Here is a 13,638-nt window from a genome sequence, read left to right on the forward strand (position 1 = left end):
TGTATGACATTTTGGCTTGAACACCCACAGCTCTAGATTCTAGAGAGATTTATTTTCTCATAAGACTTTTAACTTGAAACTATGAACTAAGGATTCCCCCCACCAAAAAAAAACTTTTTTTTTTTTTTTGAAGAGAAAAAAAATACTTAAAAATACTTTTCTGCTAACAGGAAATTTGCAATGTAATTTAAAAATCTCCCCACCCACCCAATAAAATGGTAGCATTCTATTATTGACAATTAAGAGAGAGGGGGAGGAAAAGAAGGTAAATTTATGGAGAACAGTTTCAATTCCTTTAGTTCTTAAAACTTTCATCTCACAGATGTTTGTCTGGCAACCACCTTGATTCCAGAAATTAGTCTTGACATCGCTGAATTCTTCCCTGCTTACATAGCCCAAGCAACACGACTATCAGTTCTAACCAGCTATTCAAGAGTTTTCATCTTCTCCCATTATGACCGGGCAGACCACCTACCTATTTACCCTTTTTAATTGTTCTTACACATATGTGTTTATTTATGGCTCCATGCATGCACCTTGCGTGTCCCGGGACATTCCTGCTGTCAATGGCTTCCTATTCAATCAGTGAACTATAGGACTTCATCAGTTACCAGAAAGTAGCCTCAGCCATCATCTCATCTAACTTCTCAACCAACAACATCGTTGACAGCAATTTATTTGGCTTTTGCTGACGTGTTTCCAGAGAACGGAAACTTTTAAAAGTGTGACACAGCATTGCAAGACAGTTATAATCATCGAAAGTTATTTCTTGCTGGTAATAAATATTCAACAACTGAATTTAATATGGAGCTGGAATCTACGTCCATGGTACATATTCTCCTTCCTTTTGCCTTCCTCTGCTCTTTGAAATGATAGCAAATATATTTATTCATGTTTCAAATGGGAAAATTTGTAAATTTGGAGGGCTGCTATCAAGACCCCACTGAGCCTTCTTTTTTTCTAGGATAAGCATCTCCAGTATCTTTAGGCGATCTGTGTTTATAAACATTCCCATTTCCTTGGCCTTCAGATTCCTCTCTACTGAGGTACCCTAGCTTGTTTTAAAAGGCCACACTCAGAATTAAAAAACACTATATGAGATATAAATTGACCAGTATGAGGTGCATTGGACTGATGGTTCTCCTTATGTATGACCATTTTACTTCTCCAGAAGCAATTTCTGATTAGTTTTGACATCCATGGCTACTGAGTCATTCTGAGCAAACTGTCATCTAAAACCTCCAAATCTCTCATTCAAAACCTACTTCTTAGCTAAATGTCACTTTTACTTTCGCCACTGTTAGAATCTAATTGTAGGAGCTGCGTACTCCAATTTAAGTTTGTCTGTTTCCAAGAATTCTGCTCTTTTTGGCCCTTGTAATTTCTGCTCTTACTTGTTTACTCTGCTATCAGTTGTCCTCAATTCTGTATCATTAGCAAATTTGACAGACACCTTCAGTTACCTACCCTGTGTGCTTAACTAACTACATAAAGACTACATTTCTACAGACTAAGGAACAAATGTGAGGAAATACCAGGACTTCTATCTCTTTGAAACACTCAAATGTGTATGTATCATATATTAATTTTAAGTACACAGATCACACCTCTACAGCTTGATAAATTCTCACGAAATGAACACGCCATGTAACCATCAACCAAATCGAGAGACAGAACACCACGGGCAACCCAGACATCAGACCATAATGTAATGTCCCCCTTCCCCCAAACATAGACATTATCCTAATTTCTATCACTGCATTAGTTTTGCCTGTTTTTGAATGTCATATCAAGGAAATCATATGGATGTACTCTTCTGTATCTAGCTTGTTCTTTCATTCTTAATGCTGGACAGTATTCTGTTGAATGATTATACTACAATTTATTAATCAATTCTACTGTTTACAGATTTAAGCTACTAAAAATAGTGTTGCTATGTATATTCTTGATATCTTCTGGTGCCCAGTATATGCATTTCTGTTGGGCAGGTTCTAGAATATGTGTATATGCAGCTTTAGAAGACGCTCCAAAATTGTTTTCTACAGTAGTGGTATAGATATAGTCCCACAAGCTGGGTTCAAGAGTTTCACTGGCTCCATATCCCAGCCAACGTTTGGTATCGTCTTTTCATGATGTTAGGAGTCCTGATAACCCATTAGATGCAGGGGCATCTCACTGTGGTGTTTAAGTTATATTTCCTTGATATTGATGAGGTTGAGTACATTTTCATTTGCTTAATAGCCATTTGGAACTTCTCTTTTGTGAAATATCGATTCAAGTTTTTTGCCCATTTAAAAATTGAGTTGCTTCTTTTTTTCTTATTGATGTATGTATACATTCTCTCTATGAATCATTTGTTGGATATATGTACTGCACATATGTTAACTCTTTGGTTTGCCTTTTCACATTCTTCCTGGTGTCTTTGGATCAAAAGAAATTCTTAAATGAAATACATCTAGTTTTTAAATATTTTCATTTATTTTTAGTTCTTTTTTTAAAGAGTTATTTTTTTAATTAATTTATTTATTTTTCTTTGGCTGCATTGGGCCTTCGTTGCTGCACACAGGCTTTCTCTGGTTGTGGTGAGTGGGAGCTACTCTTTGTTGCAGTGCACGGGCTTCTTACTGCGGTGGCTTCTCTTGTTGTGGAGCACGGGCTCTAGGTGCGCGGACTTCAGTAGTTGCGGCACATGGGCTCAGTAGTTGTGGCGCATGGACTTAGTTGCTTCACGACATGCGGGATCTTCCCGGACCAGGGATCAAACCCATTTCCCCTGCATTGGCAGGTGGATTCTTAACCACTTCACCACCAGGGAAGTCCCAAGATTGTGTATTATTTTTTAATCCTTTATGTCTATTGAATTTTATCAAACGTTTTTATACATCTATTATGATTATCATATTAGTTCTTTCTTTAGTCTGTAAATGGAGTGAATCACATTGAATTATTTTTGATGTTGAAACAACCCAACTTTGCATTCCGGATTTTAACTAAATATTATGATGCATACTTGTTTCATTTTTATGAAACAATTTTAGAAAAGTTCCAAAAATAGTACAGAGTACCCATATATACTTCATCCAGTTTGCCCTAATGCTAATGTTTTGCACAATTATGGTACAATTATCAAAGCTGAAAAATAATATTAGAGCAATAGTATAAATGATACTACAGACTTCATGTGGATTTTACTAGCTTTTCCACCAATGTTTTTTTATTTGTTTCAGAATCTAATCCATGATCCCCATTGTATTTAGATTTCATGTTTTCTTAGTTTCTCCTCTATGAGAGTCCCTCAGACATTCTTTGCCTTTCATGACCATGATGATTTTAAAAATATTGGTCATATTTTTACTTTTCTTCAATATGAATTTTGTCAATGTGTCTGTTACTGGTGATGTTTACCTTGATCACTTGGTTAAGGGTGATATCTGCTGGGTTTCTCCATTGTAAAGTTACTATTTTTCCTTTTGCAATTAACAACACCTTGGTGGAGATATTCTGACACTATGCAAATAATCCTTTTTCTCCACAAATCTTTCTCACTAATTTTGGCACCCATCAGTGGATCTTACCAGCAACAATTATTACAATGGCGTTCTAATGGTGATTTTCTATTTACTTCATTTCTCCTGTATTTATTAATTGGAGTCTGTCTGTACGGAAGAACTATTAAAGCCTATTTCTTATTTCTTCTTCCAGTTTTGGCCCTGTGTCCTCCCCTGTCACAAGCAAACTTGTCAGAAGAGCTACATGTGACTCATATTTCCTTTTATCCTGTTCAACCCTAAGCACCTTCCAATCTACCTTCCTTCCTGATAATTCTACCAACAGAACTCTTGCTAAAGTCACCAGTGGTCCTCGTGTGCCTGGTTCTGCTAAGTAAACAGTATCTACCTAAGAAAATTGACATTTTAAACATGTAAGAAACCAATAGATTTAGTTTCTCCTTTGTTTGGCCATTGTAGGTCTTCTGTGATTTCCATGGTCACTCTCAAAAAAGGAATGTGTTCCTTTACGGTTGTAGCATCAAAGAGACTTTGTGGCAGGCAGGGTCCACGGTGGGCACATCCAATCTCTTGGAAGATGTCAGCTACAGGGTAAGTCATTATGGTGGATGACACCAGATATTTTGTGTCCATATGCTTGCCTTTGAGACATGCCTCAACCATTATTTTCCTAAATAGGCATTTTGATTATCTTAACTATAGGATTATAGTACAAGCAGGTTGAAGGCATGTGTAAACTCTCCACGTTTTTGATGAATAATGGCTTCTTGCCTGGTTACTCTGAATTTTTTTTTTTTTCTATATGATATGATACAGTGCATAGGACATGAGAATTGGAGACAGGAAACCTCATCTTAATACCTAACTTTATAATTATTAACTGTGTGACTATGAGCCATTAACACTCCCTCTCTGAACCCCCATTCTTCACCTGTAAAACGAGGATAGTGAAAATATCGCCCCTGTTAGGTATTATATTTATGGAAGGAGCAAAATGATGCTGAATTGGAAAGGATCTTAAATAAATATGAAGGGATGAAAAAAATTTAAGGCATTAGACCATCCACATTCCTCTGCTTGAGCGTACTATAAAAAGTAGAACAGTGACCTGCTGAACCTAATTCTATTTTTTCTGGGTTCCAGTAGTTGGAGCTCAACTATCCCCACACTGAACCCAAGAGGAGATTAAGGAGAGGTAAGGAAGGAAGGACTTCTTCCTGTCAGGATAAAGTAAACAGGCTGTTGCTTACTGGATATTAGGAAGAGGTAGAAGAGGCCAAGTTATCCAACCACAAAATAAAAACTGGCCTGTGTTTCAAATTTATATAGGAAAAGGAGAAAAATTATTGTGTTGGAAAAACCTAGTTCTCCTCCTGTGTCTTTCTCTTTTACTTTTACATAGAACACTTCATTTATGACACTTCTGGGGACCAAATATTTGGATTTTTCCCTCCTCCAAGCAATTCTGTGACACCAGCTGGATATCTTACAATTTAACTCAGTTCTGACACTATCTACCTAGAGATAACACCAGATCCCTCAGGTTAAGGGCTCAGTCCCAGGAGACATTCCCCCATTTCAGATGCCAACTGCGAGTAGTAGGTTCTCAGGTTACCCACAACTTCTGTCTGACTTGGCTACAAATCAGAGGTTCCCATGATTTCCTCCCTGTTGGGTTCGATTATTTGCTAGAACAGCTCACGGTACTCAAGGGAACACTTCCTTACATTTACCAATTTATTAAACGATGTGATAAAGGATACAGATGAACAGCCAGATAAAGATATATGTAGATATGGAAGGGTCCAGAGCTTCTGTACCTGTGGAGTTGGGGGTAGGGTGCATTACTACTCAGTGTATGGATGTGTTCATCAACCAGCAAGCTCCCTGAGTCCCATACTATTTGGATCTTATGGAAGCTTCCTCACATGGGCATGATCATTTATCAACTCCATTTCCAAACCCTCTCTCTCTTTCCTAGAGAAGTGATGATAAGCCCTGATTCAGGAATCATTCAGGAGCCCACCCAGAGTCGCCTTATTAGAACGAAAGATTCTCCTACCAGTTTTATCACATAGGAATTTGCGAATGTTTTAGGAATCTCATGTCAGAACTGGGGGTGAAGAACCAATATATATTTCTTACTACAAATCATGATATCACAGTTACAATGTACCAACCTCTTCTAAGTCCCTTATTATTCTGGATACATGAATTTACTGTGTGTGAAATACCTTCATTTACAGGGTTAGTGAGTAATAAAAGAGGTAAAAACCCACCAAACTACTATTTCACCTGGAATTACTTCCCCTGTGTCCTGAATTTTTTTTCACCCTCTTCATTCATGTCTACTAGAAGCATGACTGCTACTGATCAGTAGAGTTCCCCCAAGGCTATTAAAGCAGAACCAACAGCTTATCCTCAATGTTCTATTTACACTAAGGCTCAGCTAGAGTACTGGCGATAAACCTCAAGAAGCTTAACTGCTTTATCTTACTTAGGAAACTAGTTTAATAAATTAAAACATTCATCTGGGCAGGTCATGCTGACCTATATAAAATTATCTCTTATGAGTGGTATATCTTAAACTAAAAGAATCTATACTATCCAATCTTAAATATAGAGTCACCATGAGTTTTAGCTCTCTTTTTCCAAAAGAAAGTTAACAATATTCATAGATAATAATAAAGCTTACCCCAAAGACTTGTGATGATTAAATGAATTAATGCATGCAAAATACATAGTAAGCATTCAGTGAAAAGATATCTATTATAATCTTAATGTTTGGGAAACTGAAATTAAGTTTAAGGTACAGAGCAAGTGTCAGGGGAAGAGTTGAATGTCCCAAGACTTCTTGCCCCACCCAAACTGGGCAACTCCAGGAAACATTGAAGCAGGTCTCCAGTGGATCAATTCATATGTAGAGTTCATCAATTTCCTATTCATTTACAAAAGAGAACGTAACAAACAAACAACCTCCAGTTATCACAGCTATCATCATCTTCATTGCTCACTCTGACATAGATCTATTTGTGTGAAATCAAAAGGGAAATGCAATGAGGACTTTACTGTAAATGAGATAGTTTGGAGCCCATTATTTAATGAATGGATAAATTGCCGCTATGGAGGTGTAAGAGGGTACTGCCACTGCACTTTGTAAATCTCACATCCTCCAGGCTCCAGTGAAGGGATCATAGCTCATAGAGCTCTCCAAGATGCACGCCATTAATTTGAGTATGTGGTTATTTGGAGAGGGGCTGTACTAGCTAAGAAAACAAGGTTCACCTAAGTTAAGAAAGCAAAGATCATTTAAATGATGTCAGGTTAAGTTTTTGCAACAAGGTAAAACATTGATAAATTATAATTACATTCATGTATTCTTGATCATATTATATATATATATATATAGCAACTAAATATATATATATACTTATATATACGTATTATATTTATGTCTGTTTAAGCAGTCCTCTAAAGGCCTGGACTAACAGAGTCCATTTATTTCAGTGAATAGTTATGAACTATGCCTCTACAAGCAGCATAGTTTCATGTGCAGAGATTTTCCTGTGAACAAGACACAAACTTCTAGGCTGCAGAGGAGATAGAAAATAAACAACAAATTACATACACAATAATTTAACTGTAATTGTGATGAGTACTCTGAAGGAGAAAAATGGGGTGAGGAATCGCAGGGAGAGAGGGACAAGAGTGGATAGATAAAATCAATTAGGAGGCAATTGGAGAAACTCTGAGGATAACATTAGCATTTCATTTCCCTTAAAATTATGATGCTTTAGGTCTGGAGGCTATGTAAGAACTTAGAGATCATAGTAGGTTATGTTAATAATTACATTAATATATATTTATATCATATATCATATAATAATTATATTCATCCTTATATTAATATAGTTAATGGTTATGTTAAACATGACAATAAGAGCCAGAGATACAATATTAAAAGATTTGCTCTATGTTCTAGAAATGAACAAAACTGCATTTCCTTAACAATAATTCCTTAATTTATGTTCTCATCAATTTGTTCTGCTTCTGCATCTTGTCACTATAATTTGTCCAAAGACCCAATGCTATACTATTTCTTATCTAATGTATATAATTTTCTATTATGCTCTAGTTTTTGGAGATTCTGTCAACACTGAAGTGAGAGAACCCTTCTTGTTCATGTCACAAAAGTTCTGAGCTAAGTGTAGTATTTCAGCTGTCCCAAAGACTTGGTGTACTTTCAACTCTGAGACATCATCTTTGGGGGATGGAAAGGTCCAATGACTAGAAGTCCCCTCTCTGTCAATCGGAGAGTGGCAAGGGTCTACTGATGCCTTCTAAATGGAAATTAAGTGATCTCACATAAAGCTTTTCTACCCTAGGAAAAGATGGTATATATGAATCCAGAGAGTATGGATTTTTAGAAGTTTTATAATTGGTCCAGCTTCAGATTTATGGATCAGAGAATGAGACTGAAATGTTCATTTTGGCAGTTCCAGTCTCTCAGGAAACAAATGAACGTTATATGGGCTCCTGCTCAAGATTCATCAATGGCCCGTATGTCTGAGATAAGGAAAGTTCAGCTAGAAAACAGTGAGGCTGGATGGAGCTACTCTCTAAATTTCAGTTCCCTGTGAAGTCTGTGGCTTTCCATGAGACTCAACTCAGCAATGTATGAGGCTGAATGTACGTTGCAACCTTGGTCCACCGTGATGCAGGAAGATGGGGTTGAAAGATCATACTCTTTGGAGTTGGCCATATTGGCATTTGGATCCCATTCCAGTCACTTTGTAGTTGGACTTGAACTATTTCTTTCTAACTTTTCTAAGCCTCAGTTTCCTCATCTTTCAAATTATTAAAAAAATTGGTGTCCATTACTCAGGATAGATAGAAGATTTATAGTTGCACATATTAAGTGTTTAATGTATTGAGATGCTTAATACATACTGAGAAGTTGTTTTTTATGATGCATAGCCCAAATCACCGGCAACTCATCATAATTTGATTTTTTTTAATTGTAGACTCTTCCCAAAATCCTTGATAAACTAGCACCAGCATTCACCTTAAGCAGCTGCAGCTTCCTCGTGGAGAAATCCCGAGCCTCCACAGCACGGGTAGTGGTGTGGAGAGAGATGGGGGTGTCCAGAAGCTACACCATGGAGAGCAGCTACTGTGGCTGCAACCAGGGCCCCTATCAGGTATGTGAGGCTGCGGAATATCCTTGCTTTCTGTCTGGCAGCAGTACACTGTGATGCGGAGCTATCACACACCTCTTGTTCCTGCTCTCTAGCCTGAAAGAGGAAGACGTCTCCAGGTAGAGTCTGACCCAGCTCCCTGATCTTGCTGAAGAACTAGTTCAATGATTGTCTTCCCTGGCAGCACAATCTGCGTTGATCCTGGAAGCAATTTGTGCATGCCTGCTGATTTGGTTTCTCAATCATCTGCCCTCGCCAGCAAGTGGCAGGGGAGCCTCCCTCAGACAGGCACCCCCAGCTTTTATGGAACCTCTCCCTGGCCCTGTTTTATGCATGAGAACATTTTCTTTCATTTTGCAACAACTGGGACCAGTCCCCTATGCATCATAAAAAAGACATAGGTCAGCATGTAGATACTGTCAACACGTACGTGGATTGTGTTTCTCTGTCTTCTGTGCTTATCTAAATTAGCAGCTCTCTGTTATCCTGCTATCGCCAGCGCAAACAGAAGCGTGTGCATGACGTGGGTCTCCCCAAGATGAGTGGGGCTAGGACTCGAGTTCTAACATTGAGGGAAATGGCTCATATAAATCGTATTCTTTCTACAGCTATGTTAGCTGTATGAGCAGCTGAATGCTCTTACAGTGGGCTGTTCTAGCTTCTCGTCCCACTCCCCCACTAGAGGAGCATAAATAAGGGACATTGTGACAGTGCCAGGGTAATAGACTCTTTTAAATTCATTAGGCAAGCTGAAAGACTACTCGTTGGTGACTTCTGTTCAACCTCAAGAATAATACCTGGACCTCACCAGCCTTAAAGCTCATTGTGTTGGCTTTGATACTTTCTTGGAACTGCTAGGAAGTGCTTGGCATCGCCATAATCTGGTGCTTGCGGAAATCTGTTAACTATCAAAGGCAGTCCAGGGAGTGACAGGTGATGAACATTCTCTAACTTCCCACCTGGTCAAAGAGATTTTTCAACACAGGGTTACTGAACCACCCATTTTGACCTATTAATTCTGTTAAATAGCCAGTTAGTTTGTCTACACAGTGGATTGAAAGAATTGTTTTTATTACTGAATTAATAAACTATTAGACTGAATTAATCCTTATTTATCCACATTAATCCAATGCAGAATAAGAAGAGTGAGCTTGTTGGAGAGACATGGGATTAGGCATCCAAAGACCTCACTCTTCCACTTACCAAGCATGCTGCAAACTGCTTACCTCTATTGAACCTATACATTTCATATATCAAACGCAGATATTAATAAGGATTCGTCTCCTTCCTACTAGACAAAATTTTTGTAAAGGCCAAAAGTAAATACATATACAAATATAATTGGAGGTTATATCATCAGGAATCTGTTCATTCTCTTGACATTCAAAACCCATAGGACTGGAAAAAAAATAAGCCTGGAATATTGTGACTCTAAGACCTTATGGGTATAGACTTGTGCCTCTCTAGCTGTATGCTTCTTGAAGACAACTCCACACATCCCTCACAGATTTATTGGATTTGTGACTTTCATTGACTTTGTTTCTCCAAGCACCAATTCAGGCTAACAGCTTCTAGTCACATAAGTATCAATGCCATTCACAGTAAGTCAACCAGACACTCCAAGGCCCTTGAAGCTGTTGTTTGAAAACTAAATGATTCATAGGTTCAGGACCTCACCAACTCTTCGTCTTCCATGCAACATACATACTGGCTGTTGGAAATGACAGTGAAAGAGGCTTGTCCAGTGGGACAGCTTTCAGATATGGGCTCAGCATTTGCCCTGGGAAATTTTCCACATGGCCTTTGCATGGGGTCTCTATAAGGAAGAATGGAGAAGGAACTGACTAGAGAAAAGCCCTAACAGTGCCAGATCTGGTTTTGTTTTAAAAATCCTATTCTCTATATGAAACACCTCTCTGAATGGATAGGTTTTCCCCTTTCCTTTGTTTTTCTGTCCTTACAAACATTGTCAAGTAACTGAGCAGAATTGCAGACAGTGACCAAGAGGATGGTGAGTAATTTTATATATGGGTGAGTGGAGGGGCACCCTGGGGAAATGAAACCAGCCCAGAGTTGGGTGTTTTGGTGATTTTTGTTTGAGGTATATAATGAAGTCTATGAGCTATAAAGCAGTATAGAAGTTTCCATCCTGAACATACTGCAAATGATTTTTGTACATTGAGAAGCTGAGTCCCAGTTGGGTCCTGAGGTTATTATTCTAAGGTCATCTTTCCATTTTTTGTTTATCATTACCATTTATACAAAAGATGGAAGATACTTAAATATACCCACAAGGGGCATTCCTTCCTGCCTTCATAAGAATATAAACATTTTTGCAGTTTCTCTGGTTAACGCGGCTTTAACGTAGTTCCAATCATTTCTCCCATCACACTAAGTACCTGATCTGTTAGTACTGAAATGAAATATCATTTCTTACACTGACATTTATGTTGGAACTGCATTAAAGGATATAAGCTATCACCTTCAAATAATAATTATTAATATGACATTTTCCCTTCTGTTTTCCAGTCTATAGTTGGCTAATTTAAAAAAAAAAAAAAACTTCTCCAGCTTTTGTTGTTTGGGGGATATAGTCTCTACTGCTAGGTTATATGCTTTGATCCATAATTTGTATTTAATGTGGAAGTCCCATCCACTGAGAGATTTACTTTCCGTATTAGGGACTGGCCCAAAGCTGTGGAGGCTGTTGAAGGGAAAAGCCAAAATGGAATGATGTGTCCTTTGCGGGCTCATTTTTTAGAGTCATTTTTCAGACTCTATGTGGACAGATGTGTACTTCACACTGAGTTGAGTGTTTGCAACCTGGAGTCACATGCATGGTGTGTTTGCACATGCAAAGCCATGTGACTGGGTCCCATGGGCTGCTTGTGGCTTAGGAGGATGATGTAAAAGCTCCCACCCAAGCAGGCTGTTGACATGCTCCTTGACAGTGCTGCTGACTCATGGGATGGCAAAGAGGGTCTTAGAGGAAGGACAGAAGATGGGTGACTCAGCTGAGGTTTGAAGAGTGACTCAACTGGGTGTTAATATTCCCTACCTGCAACTGCTTGCCTTGTATTGTGGACCCTCAAGCAATCCATCCACCACCAACAGAAGGATCTTTCAGTAACCCAAACCTATTCAAGTCAAATACTGCCCATAACCCTCATTATGTCTAGAGAAAATCCAACTCCTCATCGTGACGTGTAAGGCCTTTGACGATCTCCTCATTCAATTTATACTCAATGCCTTCTTTAGTATAGAATAGGTGTTACATATCTGTGTTGACTGACCAATGACTAAATGGATAAGTGAGCAAATGAATGCTGATTTCCGGGTAGGGTCAGATGATTTTCCTCTGTCCATGGATAATTAGAAAAAGGAGAAGAAATCACCATGGTCCAAATACGACTAGAAGCCATTCTAAAATGGAGACTTTTAAGAGTTGCTGTAATTGGTGGAAATGGAAAATGCATAGGTGAGAGAGGGAAATGAGTAAGAATGCAACTGTGAGACCTCTTAGGCCTGTCACTATATACATGATTTGAGGGCATCTAATGGATTCTTTCCCAGAGTAAGGTGATTCTAGTCCTGGTGTGGAATTTCGCATGGCCACATTCTAATAACAGGTGATGATTAGAAAAGAAGACATCCACTGTGCATGTGAGAGATGCTGGGATGTACCTCCTAGATCCCCCTGAAGAGGTGCTCATTTCCCCAGTGGCTCACAGCTGTGTCCATCACCAGAAATTACTTGTAGCTGGCAGAAACTGCCTTGACCAAAGCCATGGCTCCTCTGTGTGAGCCTGCATCCAATGGCTGGTCTATGTGGGGTTACAATGGCCTGGCCTCCTAGCCCTAGGTGGGAAAACTCCAAAGGGGGTGCCATTCCAGCTCCAGAACTCCCTGTAGGGTCGGTGGGGACCTCTGTTGCAATTGCACTGAGGTTCAACCTCCTCCTCTGCCCAATTCTGCTTTCCTCACCACTCATAGGTGTTGTTATGGTGAGAGCTCCCCAAAAATCCTTCTGCAAAACAAATTATAACAGTATTTCACAAAGGCTTAACTTAGAAAGCATAAATGTTGGAACTAAGCACTTGAGCTATTGAAGATGGTTTGATAGGGACAAATTCATGGAAGAAATTTAATCATCTCAACTTGGCTTTCAAGCCTCCCGGTGCCATCTCATTCACATTCTGCTCCCCTTAGCTGTTTTGGGAACACGGCCCACACAGAATGAGAGACTGCAGCTAGGTACAGGGCCTCCTGCACTGGTGCTCTACTGCTATTGTGGGCCAGAAGAGAGATTGAGTGTATTAGTTTCCCACGGCTACCATACAAATTACCACAAATTAGGTGGCTTAAAATTATTCTGTAATGGTTCTAGAGGCTAGAAGTCCAACATTAAGGTGTTGGTATCACCACATACTCTCTAAAGGCTCTAGGGGAGAATCTGGTCCAGGGCTTTCTCTTAGCTTCTGATGTGTCCTGGCTTGTAGATACATCACTCCAATCTCTTCCCTTTGTCATCACATGGCCATCTCCACTTGTCTGCCTCTGTCTCTGTGTCTTCTCTCCTCTTCTTATAAGGACACCATTCATATTGCATTTGGGACCCACGCTATTCCAGTATGACCTCATCTTAACTAATTACATCTCCAACAATCCTATTTCCGAATAAGGTCAAATTATGAAGTTCTTGGAAGGACACTAATTTTGGGGAGACCTAGTCAACCTAGTACACTGGTCCAGGCAAGAAAGTACAGAATATTTAGATCCAAGAACCAAAAGGAGGTTTTTATTTCTGTCTCCATATTTCTGTGCTGTGAATCCCCAAACAAATGATAACTACTCTTGTTTTCTCTCTACCTCATGATCAAGAAATTAAGAAGTTTAGATTTTCTTGGAACATTTTGGAAGACAAATTGGAG

At 39.0% G+C, this 13,638-nt stretch overlaps 1 protein-coding gene across 1 annotated transcript in view; it reads left to right on the forward strand.

Moving 5' to 3' along the window:
* The window catches only part of AGBL1 (AGBL carboxypeptidase 1), a 790,601-nt gene that overhangs the window by 469,886 nt on the left and 307,077 nt on the right, over positions 1-13,638 (forward strand). Inside the window, 2 exon segments of the mRNA XM_082449060.1 lie at positions 3,969-4,100; positions 8,534-8,710. Coding sequence (XP_082305186.1) covers positions 3,969-4,100; positions 8,534-8,710 — 309 coding nt within the window.

The sequence above is a fragment of the Balaenoptera physalus genome (genome assembly GCF_965194825.1).
Source record: "Balaenoptera physalus genome assembly, chromosome: 2".
NCBI lineage: Eukaryota > Metazoa > Chordata > Mammalia > Artiodactyla > Balaenopteridae > Balaenoptera > Balaenoptera physalus.